The 21,683-nt window shown below is 37.5% G+C and overlaps 1 protein-coding gene across 1 annotated transcript in view; it reads right to left on the bottom strand.

Annotated features, from left to right (window-relative positions):
* The window catches only part of WDR70 (WD repeat domain 70), a 369,437-nt gene that overhangs the window by 320,816 nt on the left and 26,938 nt on the right, over positions 1-21,683 (bottom strand). Inside the window, exon 5 of the mRNA XM_006889538.1 lies at positions 14,424-14,622. Within this exon, the coding sequence (XP_006889600.1) occupies positions 14,424-14,622 (199 nt within the window). The remainder of the gene's footprint in view (positions 1-14,423; positions 14,623-21,683) is intronic.

Here is a 21,683-nt window from a genome sequence, read left to right as displayed (position 1 = left end):
CACACACACACACATATATATATATATATATATGTGGAATATATATTTATGGAATATATCAGAAGTGACAGTTGGTACGGATGGAGCACAGGGAGAGTTTAGGAGAGAGACTAGACATGAACCGAGGAGGCAGGATAGTTCACTGAAGGCCGTGAACACCACAGCCAGTAGTCTAAACGAAAAAGCATTTCCGCTGTCATCAAGTCGACGCCAACTCATTGCAACCCTTCACCGGGTTCTGATGGCTGTAAATCTTAACAGGAACAGAGTGCCCCAACGTTCTCCCATGGAATTCCTCCAACGTTGTGGTTAGCTGCTTTAAATGGAATGTAGTACACTACCAGGACTCTTAACCAGTTGTATGCTGATTTAGTGTGCTGTTGAACTGGGACCAAATCATAACTGGTCCTCCAGTAGCTTTTCAAAGGTATTAAATCACGCCTAGTGGCAAGAAGCTGCACTGCAATCCCATAGGAACACGGTTCGAATCCACCAGATGCTCTGCCGGAGAAGGAGGCGCAATATCCTCCTGTACCAGTCAGATCTGATTTGACGGTACACACACACAAAATAAAAAAAAAACAAAAACAAAGGTATTAAATCACAAGAGGAGACTGTTCATCTCTCTCCTGCAGGGTAGCTAGTGAATTCATATCATGTGCCTTCAGGTTGCCAGATCAGCACCTTACTGCTAGGCTACCAGAGCTATAAAACACAACATAAGGTATAGCATCTTATGGACGACCAAAAGAACAAACAGATATGTCCTGGAGAGGATGCTGCCAGAGTGCTTTTTGGAGACAAGAATGTCTTCGCCTCACATACTTTGGGCATGTTGCTAGGAGGGGCTATTCCTTGGAGAAGGACATGATGTTGGGAAGGATGGAGGGTCAGCAAAGGAGAAGATCCTCAACCAGGTGGACTGACACGGTGACTGCAACAATGGGCTCTTGTGTGTCAGGAAGTGTGAGGATAGCACAAGATTGAGCAGGGTTCTGATCTTTTGTTCACAGGACTGCAATGAGTCATACTCCACTTGACAGCACCTAACAACAACAACAAGGGCATAACAAGTAAGCATATGGATTTGGGGACAGAGTCTAAAGCTTTTAACCTAGCTCTGCCACCTATGAATGGATGATCTTTTTGAAATTAGTGTCATTTGGTGCCAGTTTTCATATCTGCAAAAAGATAAGAGAACTTACATTTCATAAGGGGGCTGGGAGAATGAAAATGAGCTAATTTACTAACTATGTTTAGAACATTCTGCACAAAACTAGTAGCCACTTAACCAGCAGAATTTTTTATTATGTATTATCATTAATTACTTGATGCTAGACTTGCACCTATACTTTTTTGTACTGAAAATCAAATGAAAAAGGACTGTAAATACAGATTGTAACTTAACAGTGAACTGCTGGTTTGTTGGAGTACCTGTTTTATGAGAGTGAAAGCCAAGCCAGCCACAATGTTCTTCATTTAATCAAAACAAACATTTAATCTTCATTTACAGGGTGAAAGGCACAGTAGGATACAAAGTGAAGAAACACTTCCTGATTCCAATTCAGATTAGTAGTGAAAAAGGCAAAATTGCCATCCAACAGCTGCCTGGTAGACTCTCTGCCTCAACTTGGTGGTCTTGGTCTCATTTCAAATTCACAATTGGCTGCACTTCTACCACTCAGAACAAGTAACTATGAGCAAAATGTCTTTCCAAATAAGGAACAAGGTCTATGACAGAATAAAAGTCAGGTCTGTTTTTGCCACTTTTATACATACTTGTGTGCTAATCATCAACTTAGCACTTGAAAAATAGAATGCAAATATATTTACTCAAATATAAACTTTATAATCATGGTAACTGGAAAAATGACTAATTCTTCGGTATTTATATATCATGGACTGCCAGAAGAATGAACCAATCTGTTGGAAGAAGTATACCAAGAATGTTCCTCAAGAAGCAATGATGACAAGACTGCCTCCTTGTCTGTATCATATAACACGGTCTTGTTACCAGAAGAGACCAGTCACTAAAAAAGGATATGCTTTGTTAAGTAGAGGGTCAGTGAAAACGTACAAGTCCCTCAGCAAGATACACTGACATCGTGGCTGCAACAGCAAGCTCACACATAGCAGTAACTGGGACAATCATGCATGAAAAGGTTGCATTTTCTTCTGTTGATATACAAGCATATATGATATTCATATGATAGATATATGAACATACCATATGAATACTGAACATAAGTTGGAATTGACTCAATGGTACCTAAAGGCAACAATAACATAGAAACAAACACAGTTGTTCAGAGATAAGCAGAAAAGTCCACGTAGCTAGAGTTGTTGTTGTTGTTGTTGTTGTTGTTGTTGTTGGGTGACATCAAATTAAGTAGGATCCACAGCAATCTTATGAACAACAGATCAGAACTTTGCTGTATCCTGTGCCATCCTCAATCTCTCAAATAGTGGAGCCCATTATGACAATCACTGTATCAATCCATCTTGTTGAGGGTTTTCCTGTCTTTCTCTTAACCTCTACCTTTCCCAGCATGATGTCTTTTGCCAGGGACTGGCCTCTCATGACAACATGTTCAGAGTAATAAGATGAAGCTTCATCATCTTTGCCTCTAAGAGGAGGAAGAAAGATTGAGAATTGAAAAAGATAATCACAAAACAACTATGAGATATCATTTCACACCAGTAAAAAAAAAACAAAATTCAACAGAGCAACAAACAACAAATACTGGTGAGGTTATGGAGAAACTGGAACCCTTATTCACTGTTGGTGAGAGCATAAAATGGTGCAACCACTATGGAAGGCTGTATGGCACTTTCTCAAAAAATTGAAACTAGAAATAACATTTGACTCAACAATTCCACCCTAGCAGATATATGTACACCCATGTTTATCGCGGCTTTGTTCACAATAGCAAAGAGCTGGAAACAACCTAAGTGCTCATCAACAAATGAATGGGTAGAGAAGCTCCAGTATATTCACACAATAGAATTATATGCTGCATTGACAAACAGGGAACTCATGCAATATTATACAAAATGGATCACCCTGGAGGATATTATGTTGAGTGAAATATCTCAGTCACAAAAAGACAAATACTGCATAGTGCCACTGCTGTAAAACAGGACTGACATCAAGGTTGGAGGGAGACTGAAAAAGATAGTATAAATTATGTATACTGCATTGAAACAGATGAGGGAGAGAACTGTTTAAAAGGGATATATGATTAGGTATTATTGTCATGATAGCAGTCCAGAACAAAGGCTACGTAGTGGAGCGGACTTGCAGGGAGGGATTGTATAAAACAACTTTTCAAAAAGAGCGAACTAGGGGGGAGGTTGGGCAGGGGAAAAGTGCAATAATGAATGAATGGAAATCCAAAGTCTCTGTCAACTTTCATTAAAATTAATTAATAATAAAAGACATATAATATAAAGCACAAAAAAAGAAAAAGATAATCAAAGAGATATGCCATTATGACCATTAATGCCATTTATTCTGCATGACCCAGCTATTCCACTACTTGGAATAACCCCAAGAAAATTAGAACTGAGGCACAAAAGGCGATTTGTACACCAATGATCATAGTAGTGTTATTTGCCCTCACAAGAATAAGGAAACAGACTAAATGTCTAACCAAAATCAAATGGATTGGGAAATTACAGTACATTCACACAATGGAATACTGCACAGCATGGAGGAGCAATTATTTTGAAAATCACTAATTTGGGAGGGACTGGAAAGTAGTATGCTAAGTGAACTAATTCAGTCCCATTAGGGTGAATATTGCATAAGATCATTACAGCACAAATAGAAAGATAACTAGTAAAAGGTGTATAAGGATCTGAGGGGGGAGAGTAGGAGTAGAGAAGTGAAGATGGGCAGAGGCAATCAGAGGGTCACACAATGTAAAGAGTGGAGGGAGGGATGGGTAAAGGAAACGGGGGAAATCAGGTGTGAAAAACAATGTATACAAACGCTGTAAATAAAATAGTATCAAATAAAAATGTTCTTTAAAAAAAGAGAGATGCAGGATTTTAGAAAAGCAAAAGGAGCTAGGGATTAAGGATTAAATTGATGTTTTAAAGCAGGAAGGAGTAAGATCTAGCACACATCCTCGAAGTTTAGATTACTCCAAAGATTAGAGAAATTATACAGCCTTTCATTTCATCTGGAGGATTTCAATATTAAATTATAAAATATCCATCCTTAAAATTCCTTTTGTTTTCTTATACAGGTGTAATTCATCTAAAAAGTTTCAAAATAAGAAATTTTAAATATATTTGTATAAAAATTACCCAACTACAAATATAAAGATCTTTTTTCTCTAGGGAGCTCTGGTGACCTAACGGCAAGAAGCCACATGGTTCGGATCCACCAGATGCTCCACTGGAGAAGGAAGGACAATCTCCTCCTGTGCCAGTCAGATCCAATTCAACAGCGCACAAGCTAAAAAAAAAAAACAACCAACTTTTTTTTCTGTTTTAGTCTTCAAAAGTAGTAATTAATTTAGCATTAATTTCAAACTCAACAAATCTCACTTTTTCTAATTTGTAGAAGAGATAATTTACTCTTTTCTGGTCCTTCCCACTCAAGGAGACAGAAGAGGGGAAAACGGATTCTTGCCAAAAAGGATTCCATCGCCCTCTAGTGTCTATTTTAAAGCATGAAAACCACATGTCTGCCTTACAGAAAGTAAAAATACTGTCACTGGACTGGAATAGAGCTTCGAGCATCCTCTACTGACAGAAGCCTGCAGTTGTATTCAAATAGCTCTGTTTCCACAAACATTCACCTTTCTTTAAAGTTAAAACCATTATGCTTCCTCATACTGTTATAGTTTTATCTTTCCTGAAAACTTCCCAGAAAGCTTAGTAAAAAGTGGTTATGAATTAAAGATTATAATCAACAAAAACAATAAAACCCACCAATTTTGAGTACTTAGGATGTGTCTATCTTGTGCTAAGTGTCTACATAAAACCATCTGATTTTTATGACAACCTCTTCAGAATGAAAAAGGAACGGTTTTCCCCTCCACTTTTTTTTCCGCCCTCCACTTTTAATTCTCCAACCTCTTCTTAGGGATGCGGGAGAATGATTGCTACAGGTGGTTGGCAGTGACCACAGCCAACAGGACTCAGACAAGAAGCCATTGTGGCGGCCTGAACTTGGACTCTACTACAGAAAGTGCCAGCCAGAGAGTCAGACAAAGTTCATGGAAAACAGGTGTGCTCTCAACCAAAAAGTCACTGTTACATCTAGCCTTTAGTTACAGTCATAAAACCCGACTTTCCGTTTTCTGCAGTAATGGGAAACATGACAGCAAGGATAATAAAATGCTTCAATAATCCTAAAGTTTCTACTGAATTATGAGTTATCATATTCTTTATCTCTTAAAAATGAGAACAAAGAACAAGAAATAGATTGGTTAAAAATTATTTTTTCCTCTTTCTCTGATCCTGTCCACCTAAAAATTTTAATTATGCAGTTAGAACAAGAGTAATGAATATTCAAATGCTCACTAAACACTTCTGAGTATTTCAGTTACTACGAAATTTGACAAATTTCAGTACTTGTTTGCACACCTCATTCACCTGCATTCTACTACAAAAGCAACTGTATTATGACTATGTTGTTAGCTGTCCATGAGATGACTACAAGTCATAGTGACTCTTATGACAACAGTTCTGAACCTTGCCCTCATGATTTCCCAATGCAACATGTCTTTTCATTTCTTAACTGGTGCTACCATGTGGTGTTGACTGTGGCTATCAGTAAAGAAGTGACAATGTCAACCTTTTTTCCTTTTATCATGACACTGTCTATAATATCTCAGCATCAAGAAAACAAAATCCTCACCACTAGACTAACAAGCTAGTCAACACGATTACCATTATACAGATGAAAAACAGAATAAAGCAAAAATGACTGAAAATCAAGCTTGTCCTCATTTCATTCATCCACCTTCCCAAGCATGATGTCACTCAAAAAAGGAATAATCTCTCTGAGCAACAAGCCCAAGATATATGAGATGAAGCTTATCATCTTTGCCTCCAAGAAGCACTTTGGCTACACCTTCTCCAAGACGTATATACCTGTTTGTTCTTTAGGCAATTCATGGATATTCAGCATTCTTCTCTAACACCACAATTTGAAGGTATCAATTCCTCTTCTGTCACCCTTTTTTGTTTTCTAGTTTTCAGATGTATAGCAAGTGACTGAAAAAGGCCATGGCCTGAATTGGATACATCTTAGTCATCAAACTGACATCATTGCTCCATGGTAATTTTGAGAAGTTGCTGACTACAAGAACCTCCCAATGCAATATTTCAAAGCTCTTATTTCCTCTCTTCACTCAAATACATTTCATCAGCCATCCATTTGTGCTTAATTGCACATTAACTGACACTGCAGTAATGTCAGAGCAACCAACTCAATTTCTAGAGTAGCTATCTGTTCACAGCCCCTCACAGAGTTTGAAGGAACCAGTTTTATGGGATAATTAAAATGAACCAGTTTTATGGGTATAACTAAAATCACTTATTGAACACCTGACCAGGCATTAAACGAACATAAAAATGAGTGCAATTTAGTAGGTCAAGAGCTTATACCCTCTCCCACTTCCTCTTCAGTATTAAATGCTGATTCTCTACATAAATTTAACTTAATAGTTTATGGAAGAAATTTTACCATAAAATATTGATCAAAACAAATATTACTTCCAAGGCATTTAAGATATTATATTCCTACATTTATTCCATGAAAATGTCAGTGTTGTTGTACCTTGACAGAGTAATATATTAACTTCAAATCATGTTAGGAAACAGCACTTTATAAGTACACTCTCATGTCCCTCAGTATCTATTAAGCATTTTACAGATTATAACCTATGGACATACCCTACCACAGTTAACCTGGGACCCAACAGTGAAGTAAAGAGCCACAGCTGGACTGGGCTGAGAATGTCAGAATTACTGGTGAAAACTTTTCAAGTACAACAGATTTGTAGGAGCTGCAGGTTCCACACCAGTCCTAGTAAATCGATCTCCAAGTTACGTTGCCCTAAATACTACTCTTTTTAACAACACAATTTATTCTTATTTTCAGATTAAGAAGCACTGGATTCAAAATTCATTCTTTTTCAAACGACTGCTCTTGTTACTGCCAAGTCTGTTCCGACTCAAATCAACCCTGAGTACAACAGAAGCAAAACAATGACAAGTCATGTACCATTTTTTAAAATAATATTCTGTTACATCCGACAATAATGGCTGAAATATTTAGTCACTCAAGCATGTGAACTTGGCTTCCTGCCTGTTAAGTAGATTAGAGCTCTAAGAAGTCAAATTCTCTCACTGCTGTCAAGTCGGAACCAGCTCCGACCTGGCAGGAAGAGATATGCCCACCTATCTCCCTCAGAGCCAGTGGGAGATTCGAAAACACACACACATCACCACAGAGTCAACTCTAATTCATGATAAGCCCACATGTTACAGGGCAGAGCTGAGTACCACAGGATGTTCTTGGCTCTAATCTTTATGAAAGTAGGTACCAAGACTTTCATCCACAGAGCTGCTGGTTGAGTTTGAAGCATCAGTCTGCAGCAGAGTTCAAAATATGTGCAACACTAAAGGACCTTCAACTATCCCCAGTACTGCCCAACAAAATATAATCCTCTACAAGGTTAATTCAAATTACACCTCATACAGAAAATGCTTCTTCGTGCTTTTTGGTTTTGACTTAATTATGGTTGTCTTTTTATTTCTTTCCAATAAGAAAAGTCAGCCTTAATTTCTCAATCCATTTGATTATGGCTGGACATTTGAACTGTTTCCATGTTCTTGTGATGGTGAATAAACTTGCTATACAAGTCTCCATTTGTGCCTCAGTCCTCATTTTCTCAGGATATATTTCAAGCTGTTGAATAGCTGGGCTATATGGAATTTCTACGTTCAGCTTTCTGAGGAAACACCAGACTGCCTCCCAGAGTGATTGTACCATTTTACAATCCCACGAACAGTTATAAGAATTCCTATCTCACTACATCCTCTCCAACATTTAGTACTTGTTGTTCTGTTAAACGTTGTCACTGCTACTAAAGTGAGATTGTATCTCACTGTGGTTTTGATTTGCATCTCTCTTACTGCCAGTAATTTTGGGCATTTCTTTATGTGTCTGTTGGCCATCCAAATATCTTCCTGTGTGAAAATTCTTTCCTTGTCTTTTGCCCATTTTGTAATTGTGTGACCAGCCTTTTTCTTGTAAAGGACCTATAGGATTCTGTAAACTTTTTTTTTTATTCTTTTTATACTGCTCTACATACAGAGTTCATAAAGTACATATACATTGTTTTTCACATTGGACCTTTCTGTAAAGTTTTGATCTGAGACCCTTGTCTGAAATGGTATTGCCAAATGTTTTTTCACAATCAGTGGGTTTTCAATCTGTTGGAAAAGTTTTTGATGCACACAAGAATTTAATCTTTAAAAGGTTCCATTCTTCAATTTTATCCTCTCCAGATTGTTAATTTCTGGCTGTATTTGGCAGTCTCTTCATACCAGAGACTAGACCGTCTAGAATACTACGCAGCAGGAAGGAGCAATGATTTTGTAAATCACTACCTAACTTGGGAGGGACTGGAGAGTATTAAGCTGAGTGAACTGACTCAGTCACATAAGGACAAATACTGCTAATATAGATCATTATTGTAGGAATAGATAACTAATAAAATATGTATGAGGATCTAAGAGGGGAGGACAAAAGGGTGGGGATGGAGGGTAATTATGGGGTTGCACAGTTTGATGGGGGTGGGGAGGTGGGGAGAATCCTGTGTCAGGGGCAATATACACGAACTTTGTAGGCAAACAAATATAAAATTTTTTAAAAAAAAGAATCACAAGGGAAAAATACACCAACAGAAAATATGTTAGGCTTTGAAGACTATACAGTGCCACAAGTATTCAACTGTGCCATAGTAGAAAGACAGTAGACATAACAATGTATAAACAAATGACTGACTGTCTTCTAATAAAACTTTATTTACAAAAATGGATGATAGGACAAATGTAGTTCATGGACTACAGATACAGTCTGCTGACTCTTGTTACAGATTAATAAACAAATAAAGAAAAAAAAATAAACAAATAAAGAAAGAAAATAGAAAATTCTTTCTTACAAAAGAATTAAAAAAACCAAAAGTCAGGCTTGCACTATTTTTTTTCTTCTTTCTTTTTTTCTTGTATTAGTCATTTCACCACCACACCGTGCACCTTCCTACATCTGGACCTTTAAGACTTTTTTTTTCTTGCATACACGCTTTCTTCCTTTCTCTCTCCTAAGGTTCCATGACAGCCTCACACCCCACAGTCAGTCAATCTAAATATTCCCGACCCTGTAGGAATTAGCCAAAATAATTAATCACACCTTTCACATACATAAATAGTTGTTAATGGTTTCAAAGTACTTTGTGCCCTTGATGTATGCTTGCTGCATTTGCTTAAATGTCCATGTGTACTTGAAAAAAAAAATGCTGAGGAAGGATCCTCCACATGTTCAATGGATCAAAAAACTGTGGCATTTTAGAATTCAAATATACATTTAAAACAATTATATAAAAGATATTCTAATTGGAAGCAGAAGTGGCATCCACTTCCTAAACAACATGCCTCTGGAAACTCTATGAACTTTGTGAAATTACACTAGTTATAGAAACGTTTTCTTCATAGGGTCACTATGAATCGTGCTCAGTACAACAGCAATCAACAACAATCTTCCCTTATGACTACAGATTTGTCCATCTCTCCCTATAATTCTGGCAATGTTTCTTTTACATATTTTAAGTGTATCATGTTAAATGCACAAAGGTTAAAGAATGTCAAAACTTTCCGGACAATGTACAGTTCCTTCTATCATAAAGTTGTGATTTTTTAAAATATTTTTCTAGTATAATTATTATCTATTCTTTGAATTTGTATATCATTATAGTATTATAAACAGAGCATGCTGGAACTTTTTAAATCAAATCTGAAAATTTTTAAGTAGCAAGCTTAGCTCATCTTCATTTATGGTGAATTGTGGTTGATTAAGTGACATTGGATATGACTCATAGCGACCCTATAAACAATATACCTGAGCTCTGTCCTATCCTGTGCCATCCTCATCATCACTGATATATGACCTCACTGCTGCAGTCACTGCATCAATTCAGCTGAGGGTCTTCCTGTCTTTCATTGACCCTCCATCTTTCCAAACATGATGTCCCTGAACAAGGAATAGTCTCTCCGAATAACATGTGCAAAGTATGTGGCACATAGCTTGGGCATCTTTACTCCAAGGAGCACTGAAGCTGTACTATCTCCAAAACTTATTCATTTGGCAGCCCATGGAATAGTCAGTATTCTTCTCCAACATTACAACTCAAAGGCACCAATTCTTCTGCCATCCTTATTCATATCCAGCTCTGAGATACATAGCAATTGACTGAAAAGACCATGGCTTGAATCAGTCTTAGTCTTCAAACTGGTATCACTGCTCCTTAGAAATTTGGAGAAGTTCCTGAAAGAAGCCTTGTCCAACACAATATGTATTCTGATTTTTTTTTTTAACTTTTTTTTGTATTCTGATCTCTCAACTGCAAGTACCAAGGGTGCTGACTGTGGATTCAAGTAAGAGGAAATCATTGACAATTCAATCTTTTCTCCGTCTATCATGATGTTAGTTGCTTATCAGTCCAGTGGTGAGGAATTTTGTCCTCTTGATGCTGAGCTGTAACCCATATTGAAGGAGTCGGGCTTTCCTTTTCCACAGAAAGTGCTTTAAGTCCTCCTAACTTTCAGCAAACAGGGTTGTGTCATCTGCATAATGCAGGTTGTTGATTGAGTCTTCCTCTGATCCCGATGCCATATTCTTCTTCAAAGAGTCCAGTTTCTCAAGTTATTTGCTCCCCAAAAGAGTAAATTGTTGCTGTTGTTGTTGTTGTTGTTGTTGTTAAGAGCAGTTGAGTCAGAGGCGACTCATAGCAACCCTATGAATGAAAGTCCTCAACACTTGTGTGACTTTCATCCTGTCTCCAGGTTCACAGGGTTTCCGGAGGCTACTCCTGCTTCCAAACTTGTTTTAATCAGGTAAGTAAATAGGTATGAAAAAAGGACACAACTCTGACACATGCCTTTCTTCATTTTAAACCATGCAGAATTCCCTTGCTCTATTTGGACAACAGTTTTTTGATCTAGGCATAGTTTCTTAGGAGCATAAAGAAATTTTCTGCTTACATCCAGTATCCATCTGACATCAGCAATGATATCACTGGTGCCACTGCCTCCTCTGAATCTAGCATGAATTTCTGACAGTTCTCTATAAACATGCTGTTCTAGCCATTTTTTATGATCTTCAATAATATTTTCCTTGTCAAATATTGTGAATATTGATACATTTATGCCAACCATCTTTTGTTTGTGTTTTGTGTTGTTGGGGTTTTCTTTTTTATTATTTTGCATTTGTATACCATCATATTGGATCTGACTGGTACAGAAGAAGACTGTCCCTTCTTCTCCAGTGGAGCATCTGGTAGATTCAAACTGCATGCCTTCAGGATTTTGTCTGTCTTCTTATTGTGTACCAATGAGTCAGATCTGCACAGGAGATTGCTCATCCTTCTCCAGCGGAGCATCTAGTGGATTCAAACTGCGTGCCTTTAGATTGCAGCGCAGCTTCTTGCCACTAGGCCACCAGAGCTCCCTCATACACTGGGTCTTATAAAATTAATCATCATTGCTCTAATGCGCACTGTTACCTCATATTTTTCATATTCCTACTGGATCTTTCCTAATTCCTTCACCCCCTCTCTGTACCCTCCAAATACTGCAATTTCCTGATTTGTCCCCTCCCCACTCTCAGTGCCCCTGCTTCCTTCCCTTCCCTCTTTGGATATCCATACACATCTTACTAGTTATCCTTCTGTTTTTACAATAATGGTTTTACACAGTATTTGTCCTTAGAAACCTGAGTTAGTTCAGCAAAAGGTTCTCCCATCTCTCCCAAGTAATGTATTTTTAAGAAATCGTTGCTTTTGAGAGCTGCATCACATGAATGTACCACAATTTCTCAATCCATTTGTCTGTTATTGGATATATGTGGGGATGTTTGCATGTTCTAGTGATTGTGAATAACGCTGCTACGGACACTGGTGTGCAAATTTCCATTTGTGTCTTAGTTCTGTTTTCCTTGGGGTACATTCTTAGCAGCGGAATAGCTAGGTTATATGGTATTTCTACATTCAGCTTTTCAAGGAAACGCCAAACTGCCTTCCAGAGTAGTTATACCATTTTACATTGCAGGAAGTGTGAGGATGGTGCAGGACAGAGTTCAGATCTTTTGTTCATAGGGTCTCTATGAGTTATATTCAACTCAATGGCACTTAACAACCACCACCAATAGTGCATAAGAGTTCCAATCTCTCCACATGTTCTCCAACATTTACTGTTTGCTGTCTTATTAAATTTTACCACTGCTACTGGGGTGAAATGGTATCTCTCTGTGGTTTTGATTTGGTTTTTTCTGATTGATAGTGATTTTGAGCATCTCTTCTTGTTGGCCATACAAATGTCTTCCTCTGTGGAAAGTCTTTCTACTTTTTGTGTACTTTGTAAATATGTTATCGGCCTTTTTTTATATGGAGGCTCTGTAGTATTCTGTAAACTTTCATTATGAGTCCTTTGACTGAAATGGCATTGTCAATTTTTTTTCCAGTCAACAGGTTTTCTTTTCACTCTGTTGGAAAAAGTTTTTTATATGCACAGGGACTTACTATTTAGAAAGGCCCACTCATCAATGTTATCCTTTCCTAGAATGCATTTTTGGCTGTATTTGCCAGCCTATTTAGACCAGGAGTGGCATCCATTTTCTAAATAACATGCCTCTGAAACTCTGTGAACTCTATAAACTTTGATAAATGTAGATAGTTGTAGATGGGCTTTAGGCCTTTTGTTCATAGGGTCACTATGAGTTGTGCTCGACCCTAAGGCACTCAACAACAACAATAACAATTTAGACCACAGGTAGGCTTTCTTAGTTTGGTCCCATTTTGTCTCCTGTGATCTTTATGGTTTGGAGACTTATGTCTCATCCACGTTAAGGTGATTTTTGTGTATGGCGTGAGATGTGGATCCTGCTTCAGCTATCTGCAGGCAGAAGTCCAGTTTTGCCAGCATCATTTGTTGAAGAGGTTGTCATTTCCCTATTTGATAGGTTTTGTTTCCTTGTCAAATACCAAATGACTGTGGATAGATGGGTTAAATCTGGGTTATAGATTCTGTTCCAATGATCTGTGTCTGTCACTATACCAGTATCATGACATTTTTATTACTATGGCTAGGTAATAGGTTTTGAGATCAGGCAGTGCTATGCCTCATACTTCACTTTTGTTTTTCTTAAGTGTTTTGTTTATTCGAAGTCTCTTTCCTTTCTAAATTAACTTGCTTATTAACTTTTCAGTCTATTTGAACAATGAATTTGGGCCATGCAGCCAAGTTGCTCTCCAAAGTTGCTCCAGCCTACAAGGAGTGGGGTAAATGAAGAGGTATTTATACCATGGCTCATACAAAGCAGATCGCCCGCAAATCAAACAGTGGGAAAGCACCCAGGAAGCAGCTGGCAAAAAAAGCCACTCTCAAGAGCGCGCCCTCTACTGGTGGGGTGAAGAAGCCACATCACTACAGGCCTGGTACTGTGGTACTCCATGAAATCAGGCATTATCAGAAGTCCACTGAACACCTGATTCGAAAACTTCGAATCGAGTGGAGTGGTGGGAATGAGTGTGTTTGAAATGGCGAGGTTGGTCATCACAGGATAGAACGGCATTTAAGGCTCTTGTACATAGGGTCGCTATGAGTCGCAAATGACTCGATGGCACATAACAACAACAACATCATTTCCTACACTTCATTTATTTTTTTATTCTTTTTCTTTTGTCTCAAAGTATATCCTTTACAGTTCTTTCAGCAATTAAACCAACTTACACAGGGTTTTTTCCTCCTCTTTGGTGTAAAAGGATGTTAAAAAATGGTTATCCTTCGTGGATAGTGTTTGGTAGAACCCCCAGATTAATACAGGCTTGGAAGCAGGATTGGCACCAAATTCCTAAACAACACGCCTTTGAAAATTATGAACATTAGAGAAATGACGATGATGATAATTACAGAACAGGGTTTAGATCTTCTGTTCATTAGGGTCACTTTGAGTTGTGCTTAATTCAATGGCACTTAACAACAAGGTATAAAAGATTCCTACCTTAGCAGGGGATTGTTGTTGTTGTTGTTGTTGTTGTTGTTATAAACAAACAAACAAAAAAAACAACCACCCCAACAAACTAATACTCCAATGAGTCTGGAATTACCACTGAAATACTTACTTCTTCCTCTTCTGAATCATCATCACCATCATCATCATCCTCCTCCCCCTCTTCACAAAGTGGTGGAGGCAGAGGGCCAAGGATATCTTCTTCCATGAGATTATCTGTTTCTTTAGTCATTTTGAGGGGTAAGGGAGGGCCAATTAACTCTTCAGAAGAGGAATCTGAACTCTCTTCACTTTCACTGCTGCTAGTATCCCTGAAAATAGAGAAAAAGAAACTTCTCACCTCTGCTGCAAAGAGCAAACTACAAGCAATACTGAATTCCCAGGAAAATCTACCTATTTTTTTAATAACTAGGATTTTTAACTGTGTATTTGTACTTACTAGTCAAACATTAAAAATATAACTAATTATTATTTTCTTAGTCTTAAAAAATACTTCATCAATTTATTTTACAAAAACATAAATCAAATCAAAACGAAATTAAGGGCATAAGGCCACAACCATACCCACTCTCAAGCAAGTTCAAACTGAAGCAGAAGAACATAAAAAAATCCACAAAAGCCAAAATACAATCTTGAGTCTATCCCACTAGAATTTAAAAACCTGCTCAAGAATAGATTTGCTACCCCAAAGAAACCATAACCACCACCCAAGCAGATATATGCATGCTAATGTTTATCGTGGCTTTGTTCACAACAACAAACAAATGGATAGAAAAGCTGTGATATATTTACACAATGGAATATTATGTTGCACTGAAAAACATGGAACTCATGAAATATTATACAAAATGGGTAACCCTGGAGGACATTATGCTGAGTGAAATATCTCAGTCACAAAACAACAAATATTGCATAGTGCCACTGTTGTAAAACAGGACTGACATCAGGGTTAGGGTGATACTGAGAAAGATGGGATAAATTACATTGAAACAGATGAGGGAGAGAACTGTTTAAAAGGGATATATGATTAAGTATTATTGTCATGACAAGAGTCCAGAATGAAGGCTGCACAGTGGAGTGGACTTAGGGGGAGGGCTTGTATAGCAATGAAAGAATTTTTCTTTTACTTTTCAAAGAGAAGAGCAACTGGGGGGGCAGGGAGAAAAGTGCAATAATGAATGAGTGGAAATCCAAAATCTCTGTAAACTTTCATTTAAATTAGTAATAAAAACAGAAACAAAGTGGGGGGGGGAAGAACAGATTTGCAAAACAACTATGAGATATCATCTCACACAAGTAAGAATAGCAAAATTTAACAAAGCCGCAAACAACAAATGTTGCTGAGGTTGCAGAGACACGGGAACCCTTATTCACTGTTGGTGGGAGTGTAAAATGGTGGAACCACTATGGAAGGCTGCATAACGCTTTCTCAAAAAGTTGGAAATTTAAAAAAAAAAAAAGTTGGAAATAGAAATACCATTTGACCCAGCAATATACTGGGAATGTACTCTAAAGAAACCAGAACCACCACCCAAGCAGATATATGCACATGCATGTTTATTGTGGCTTTGTTCACAATAGCAAAGAGTTGAAAACAACCCAAGTGCCCATCAACAAACCAATGGATAGAGAAGCTGTGGTATATTCACACAATGGAATATTATGTAGCACTCAAAAAACAAGGAACTCGTGAACTATTATTAGAAATGGATGACCCTGGGGGACATTATGAATGAAATACCTCAGTCACAAAACTGTATAATGCCACTGTCATAGAACAGGACTGATATGGGGGGTGGGGAAAACTAAGGAAAAAGTCAATTAATAATGTACAAGGCATTGAAACAGACAAGAGAGAAAACTGTACACAAGGAATATATGATTAAGTATTACTGGCATGACAAGAGCCCAGAATAAGAATTGCATAGTAAAGTGGTGGGGGTGAGGGGAAGCAGATGTGATTATATAACAATGAAAGAACTTTTTTCCAAAGAAGAAAAGCAAACTGGAAGAGGGAGGACAGGGAGGAAGATGTGAAACAAGAAATGAAAGAAAACCCAAGTTCTTTATAAACTTTCACTAAAATCTAAAAAATTTTTTAAAAAAAAGGTGAACTGGGTTGGGGGAAAGGGGAGAGAGGGAGTAGAATGTGCAGTAATGAATGAATGAGGAACTAACTTTTCAGTAAACTTTTATTAAAATCACAACTGAAATAAAAACTTTATTTTAAAAAAATAATATATTTGAAGTATTGAACACTAAGGATTCAAGACCAGATAAACTGTGGTATAGCATCAAGAATATTACCCATGAAGAAAGGTCATTAATAAGACAACGGAGAAAAAAGACCAAAACAGATGTCAGAAGAGATTGAAAATTGGACTGGACCATCAAGAAATCAAAACAAAGGGAAGAAATGGTGAAGTAAAAGTTGAATAGAAGATTCAAAAAGGCAGTGCAAAAAAAATTTTTTTTTAAAAGGCAGTGCAAGAAGATGGGGGGAATGACAGAACAATGTATTATATAAAATGTGCAAATAGCTGGAGTTGGAAAAGAAAAAGAGAAACACTTTATTGGCATTTTTCAAACTGAAAGAATAGGGAAAAAAAAAACCTGAAGGCTTGAGTTGCAATAATGAAGGATGCTATGGGCAAAATCATGAACTACTCAGGAATAGAAGACGAAGGGAATAAATAGGATTCACTACCAAAAAGAACTGGCAGGCACAAAAGCATTTAAGGACAAAAGCAATGGATGTGTCCACCAGTGTATACCAAGAAATTTGGAAGACGAGTACCTTGTCAACTGACTAAAAGAGATACTTATTTATTCTCATTCATTAAAAAGACAACCCATGAGAATGTGGAAATTATCAAATAATATCACACACATTTAAAACCTTGTTGAAGATTATCCAAAAATGGCTGGAACAGGATTTAGAAGAGGCCAATGTACAAGTGTAGGCACAGGTGTGGGCTCTGTGGTCTTTTTTATTTCATTAACAAACAAGACTGGAGGAAGATTCATCATCACTTAAATTTGTTTTTCTGTTGTTTCAGCTTGAGAAATGTAGAGCAAGTTCTTTTTTATTTGCTTAACAGTCAGTTGTGGGCCTTTTTCTTTTCTTTTTTTTTTTTTTTTGTGGGTGTCTTGTTTCATGAACAGTCCTGTATGGGCTGTTTGGTTTTTTTATTTATTTTGGTCTTTTTTTATTTAATTAAATAAAAATGTGGCCTGGGAGTTTCTTGTTTAAACCAATTTAGGACCCTGTGGGTGGGCCATTGTGATTAAAAGTTGGTTGGGACCTGCCTGAGAGCTTCTTGTTTCTATTTTAAACAGTTGGAATCTGGAAGGTAGGTCGTTTTTATTTACAGTCAATTGTGGGCTGGTAGGTCTTCTTTATTTCATTAACAGTCAGGTATGGGCTGTTCAATCTTTTTGTGTGTCACAAAATATGAAGATGGCACATGACAGAACAAGGTTCAGAACTCTTGTTCATAGCATCACTTTCAATGGCACCTAACAACAAGGCAACCAAGAATATCACTGCTGATGTCAGATGGATCTGAGCTCAAAGCAGGGAATACCAGAAAGCTCTATATTTTATTGAAATATGAAATAGAGAATCTCACGGCAATTTCAAAACATTTGATTGTGCTTATGCGAAACCTACACTTGGACCAAGAAGCAATTCTCAGAACAGAGTAGGAAAATACTGTATGGTTCAAAATAAGGATGGGAGGGCATCAGGGATGTGTCCTGTTCTCCAAACCTTTTTCAATCTATGTGCAGAACAGATCATTTGTGAGGCTGGGCTTTATGAGGAGGAATGTGGCATCAGGATTGGAAAAAGACTCATCAACAACCTACAACATGCAGATGACACAACCTTGCTTGCTGAAACTGAGAAGGACCTGAAGCACTTGCTGCATAAGGACAAGGACTGTCGTCTTCAATATGGATTGAGGCTCAACATCAAGAAGACAAAATTCTCACCACTGGGCCAATTGGCTGCACCATGATAGAGAAGAGAATGAGTTTTGAACATATCATGGACCACCGAGAAAACAGATACATCTATCTTGCAGAGTGTGAAACCAAGTTTCTCCTTGGAAGCTAGGATTTTGAAGCTCCATCTCACATATTTCAGACATATGGCCATGAGAGACCAATCCTTGGAGAAAGACATCATGCTTGGAAGGGTGGAGGAACAGCACAGAAGAGAAAGACCTCGAATGGGATGGATGATACTGTAACTAGAGTAACGGGGATAAGTGTTTTGGAGTCAGTAAACTGGCTCAGGACAGGGCAGGCTTCAGAGCTGTTATCCACAGAGTTGCTATGAGTCACAGACAACTCAACAGTACACAACAAAGCAACCCCTGTTTATTACATCACTTCAATGCAAGTTCAATAATAAAATAGATCTTATCTGAGTTACTGATTTCCTGAAATGGTATCTGATTAACAGCAGCTACTCAATGAATAATAGTTGAATGACTGAATAAACCTATATTAACCTATCCAGATTCTCTAACTTTATCCTCTGTGATGAAAGACAGGTTTCTAGCTGCAAGAGATTAGGCTTACTTTCACACAAAATTGTCCAGGCCAGAAGCAAAATGTTAAACCTCAGCATCCATGCTTTAATTGATTTAATAGTTCAGAAGGAAGGAACTGGGAATAAAATGGATCCACACTGATTTCATGGCTGATTATCAAGGCCTAATAACCATACGAATCTCAACAAAAAGTATCAGCTTCTAAACAGCTTCTAATCCCATCTCTGGTTTTTTGCTTCTAATATGCCACAAGCTAAAATAAAAGACAGCATGTTTCAAATATTTTCAATATTCTAAAAAATAAAGCCTATGAAATTATGTACAAAAATTTCCTTAATGAAAACCAGAATGCATTCCATGTTTAAAATATGCCTTGATTCAGTGTGGTAACACAAAACAGTATCTGAGAAACAATACACAGTGGTTGGGAAAATAGTGAAGAGTGGAGCCCTAATTCTGTTTCTCAAATTGCTGACTTTCCTCAGAGATTTTAGCTAAACATTAAATAGGGTGCATAGTTGTTACATAATTCCAATTTAAGAACTGATTTCAAAAGCAATAGATACTGTTTCTGGTATGAATTCTTAAAAAGAAATGCAAATGCCTAAATTATTCCAACCTTACAAAATGTGGAGTAAACCAATATTTCTATTACACTGTATAACTAACACTCTTTCACATTGTTGCTATGTAAAGACAAGCTGGAACTGACTCAAAGCTGTCACGCCAGTGGGTTTTAAGGGGAAGTAAATCACACAAGAGGAAACTGCCCAGCTTTCTCTCACAGAACAGCTAGTGAATTTGAATCTTTGGGCTGCTAGCTCAACTCAAGTGTATATTATTGTTGTTATGTGCCATTGAGTTTGTGACTCTCAGTGACCCTATGTACAACAGCTCTGAACCCTACACTATCCTGAGCCAACCTCTGACATACCTACCACCGTTATCCCAGTCAACTAAGTCAATCTTTCTCATCCAGGGTCTTCCTCTCTTGCACTGCCCCTCTACCCTTCCAAGCATGATGTCTGTATCTAAGGACTGGTCCCTCCTTTCAATATACCCAAAGAATGTCAGACAAAGCTTCAAAATCCTTATCTCCAAGAAGCAGCCTGGTTTCACCCTTTCCAGGAAGAACCTGTTTGTTCTGCAAATAGTCCTAGTATATAACTACAGTCATATTTCATTGAATGGCAAATTTCTTGACAGCATTTTAGTGGCAGCACACATACACTTAACATTTCCTTGAAGTCAACAAAAATAGTAGCCTTAGGAGATTGCCTTTTACTAAAGTCAACAACACTGCAGGTATTTAAAATATAATTTGTATGTTTTTCATCTGTATGCAGAACAAATCATTCGGGAGTCTGGGCTTTATACAAATGAATACGGCATCAGGACTGGAGGAAGACTCATCAATAATCTACGTTATGCAGGCAACACAATTTTGCTTGCTGAAACTGAGGAGGACCTAAAGCGCTTGTTGCCGAAGGTCAAGGACTGTAGTCTTCAATATGGATTGAAACTCAATATTAATAAAACAGAGATTCTCACCACTGGGCCAATTGACAGCACCACGATGGATGGAGAAGGGATTAAGGTGGTTAACAATTACACCTTATTTGGCTTCACAATCAACATTCTTGGCACCAGCAGTCAGAAAATCAAAAGATGAACTGCACTGGGAAAATCTGCTCTCAGGGACCTCTCCAGAGTACTGAGAAGCAACAATGTCGGTCTAGAGATTAAGGTGCACCTGATTAAGGCTTCTTTGCATTTGTTTGCTATGCATCTGAGAGCTGGACAATGACTAAAGATGTCAGAAGAAGAATTGATGCCTTTGAGATGTGATGCTGGAGAAGAGACTTGAACATACCGTGGACCTCCAAGAAAACAAATAGGTCTGTCTTGGAGAGGGTGAAACCAAGTTTCTCCTTGGAGGCTAGGATTTTGAAACTCCATCTCACATACTTCGGACATGTGGCTAGGAGGGATCGATTCTTGGAAGGGTGGAGGAACAGCACAGGAGAGGAATCCCCTGGATGGGAAGGACTGATACACTAACTGGGGCAATTGGGGTGTAGGTGTGTTGGAATCAGTGAGATTGGCTCAGGACAGGGCAGGTTTCAGAGCTGTTTTACATAGGGTCACTATGAGTTGCAGACAACTTAATGGCATATAACAACAAAATGAACTCAATTCTCAATAGCCTACAATGAAAAAAATTAACCTGATAGTTCTTAAAAGATAGAGCACTGAAGAAAATACAAACAAGAAAGTAAAACAAACATTCCAAAAATTGATTTGAATTATTACAAGGAATCATTTCTATGTAAGCATGAATTTTTAAATTACAAAAATAGAATATTTGTAAAATAGAAAACTACCCTGATAACATTTGGCACAATGGAATCGCCAAGATGAACTAACGAATCAAACCAAAAACAAATAAATAAATAAATACGCTTCTGGTTAAATAAAGCCTATTGAAAAAAATCATTTATATCATTTCCCTTCTAATAACCTCAAAAATTATGGTACAGCTTTGTTAACAGGTGTAACTTGAGTCTCACTTCCATAAAGGTCAGGTAGATTGTATCCCCTTGCAGATAACAAGCAGAAATTTGGGACAAAATGTTATTTCCAACAGTAGGTAGAAATTGGATATCAAGATTTTCAAAAAGATTAAATCCCTTCTCTATGATTTTTCTCTTTTTTTTCATTTTTTATAATGTGAAAATGGAGTTTTAATTTTTAAGGGTTTTTTATTTATTTATTTTGATAATTTTAATAAACATTTACAGAGATTTTGG

The sequence above is a fragment of the Elephantulus edwardii genome, unplaced genomic scaffold (genome assembly GCF_000299155.1).
Source record: "Elephantulus edwardii isolate Elephantulus edwardi_28Jun2011 unplaced genomic scaffold, EleEdw1.0 scaffold00079, whole genome shotgun sequence".
Lineage (NCBI taxonomy): Eukaryota > Metazoa > Chordata > Mammalia > Macroscelidea > Macroscelididae > Elephantulus > Elephantulus edwardii.
This window is presented reverse-complemented; position numbering and strand designations above follow the sequence as displayed.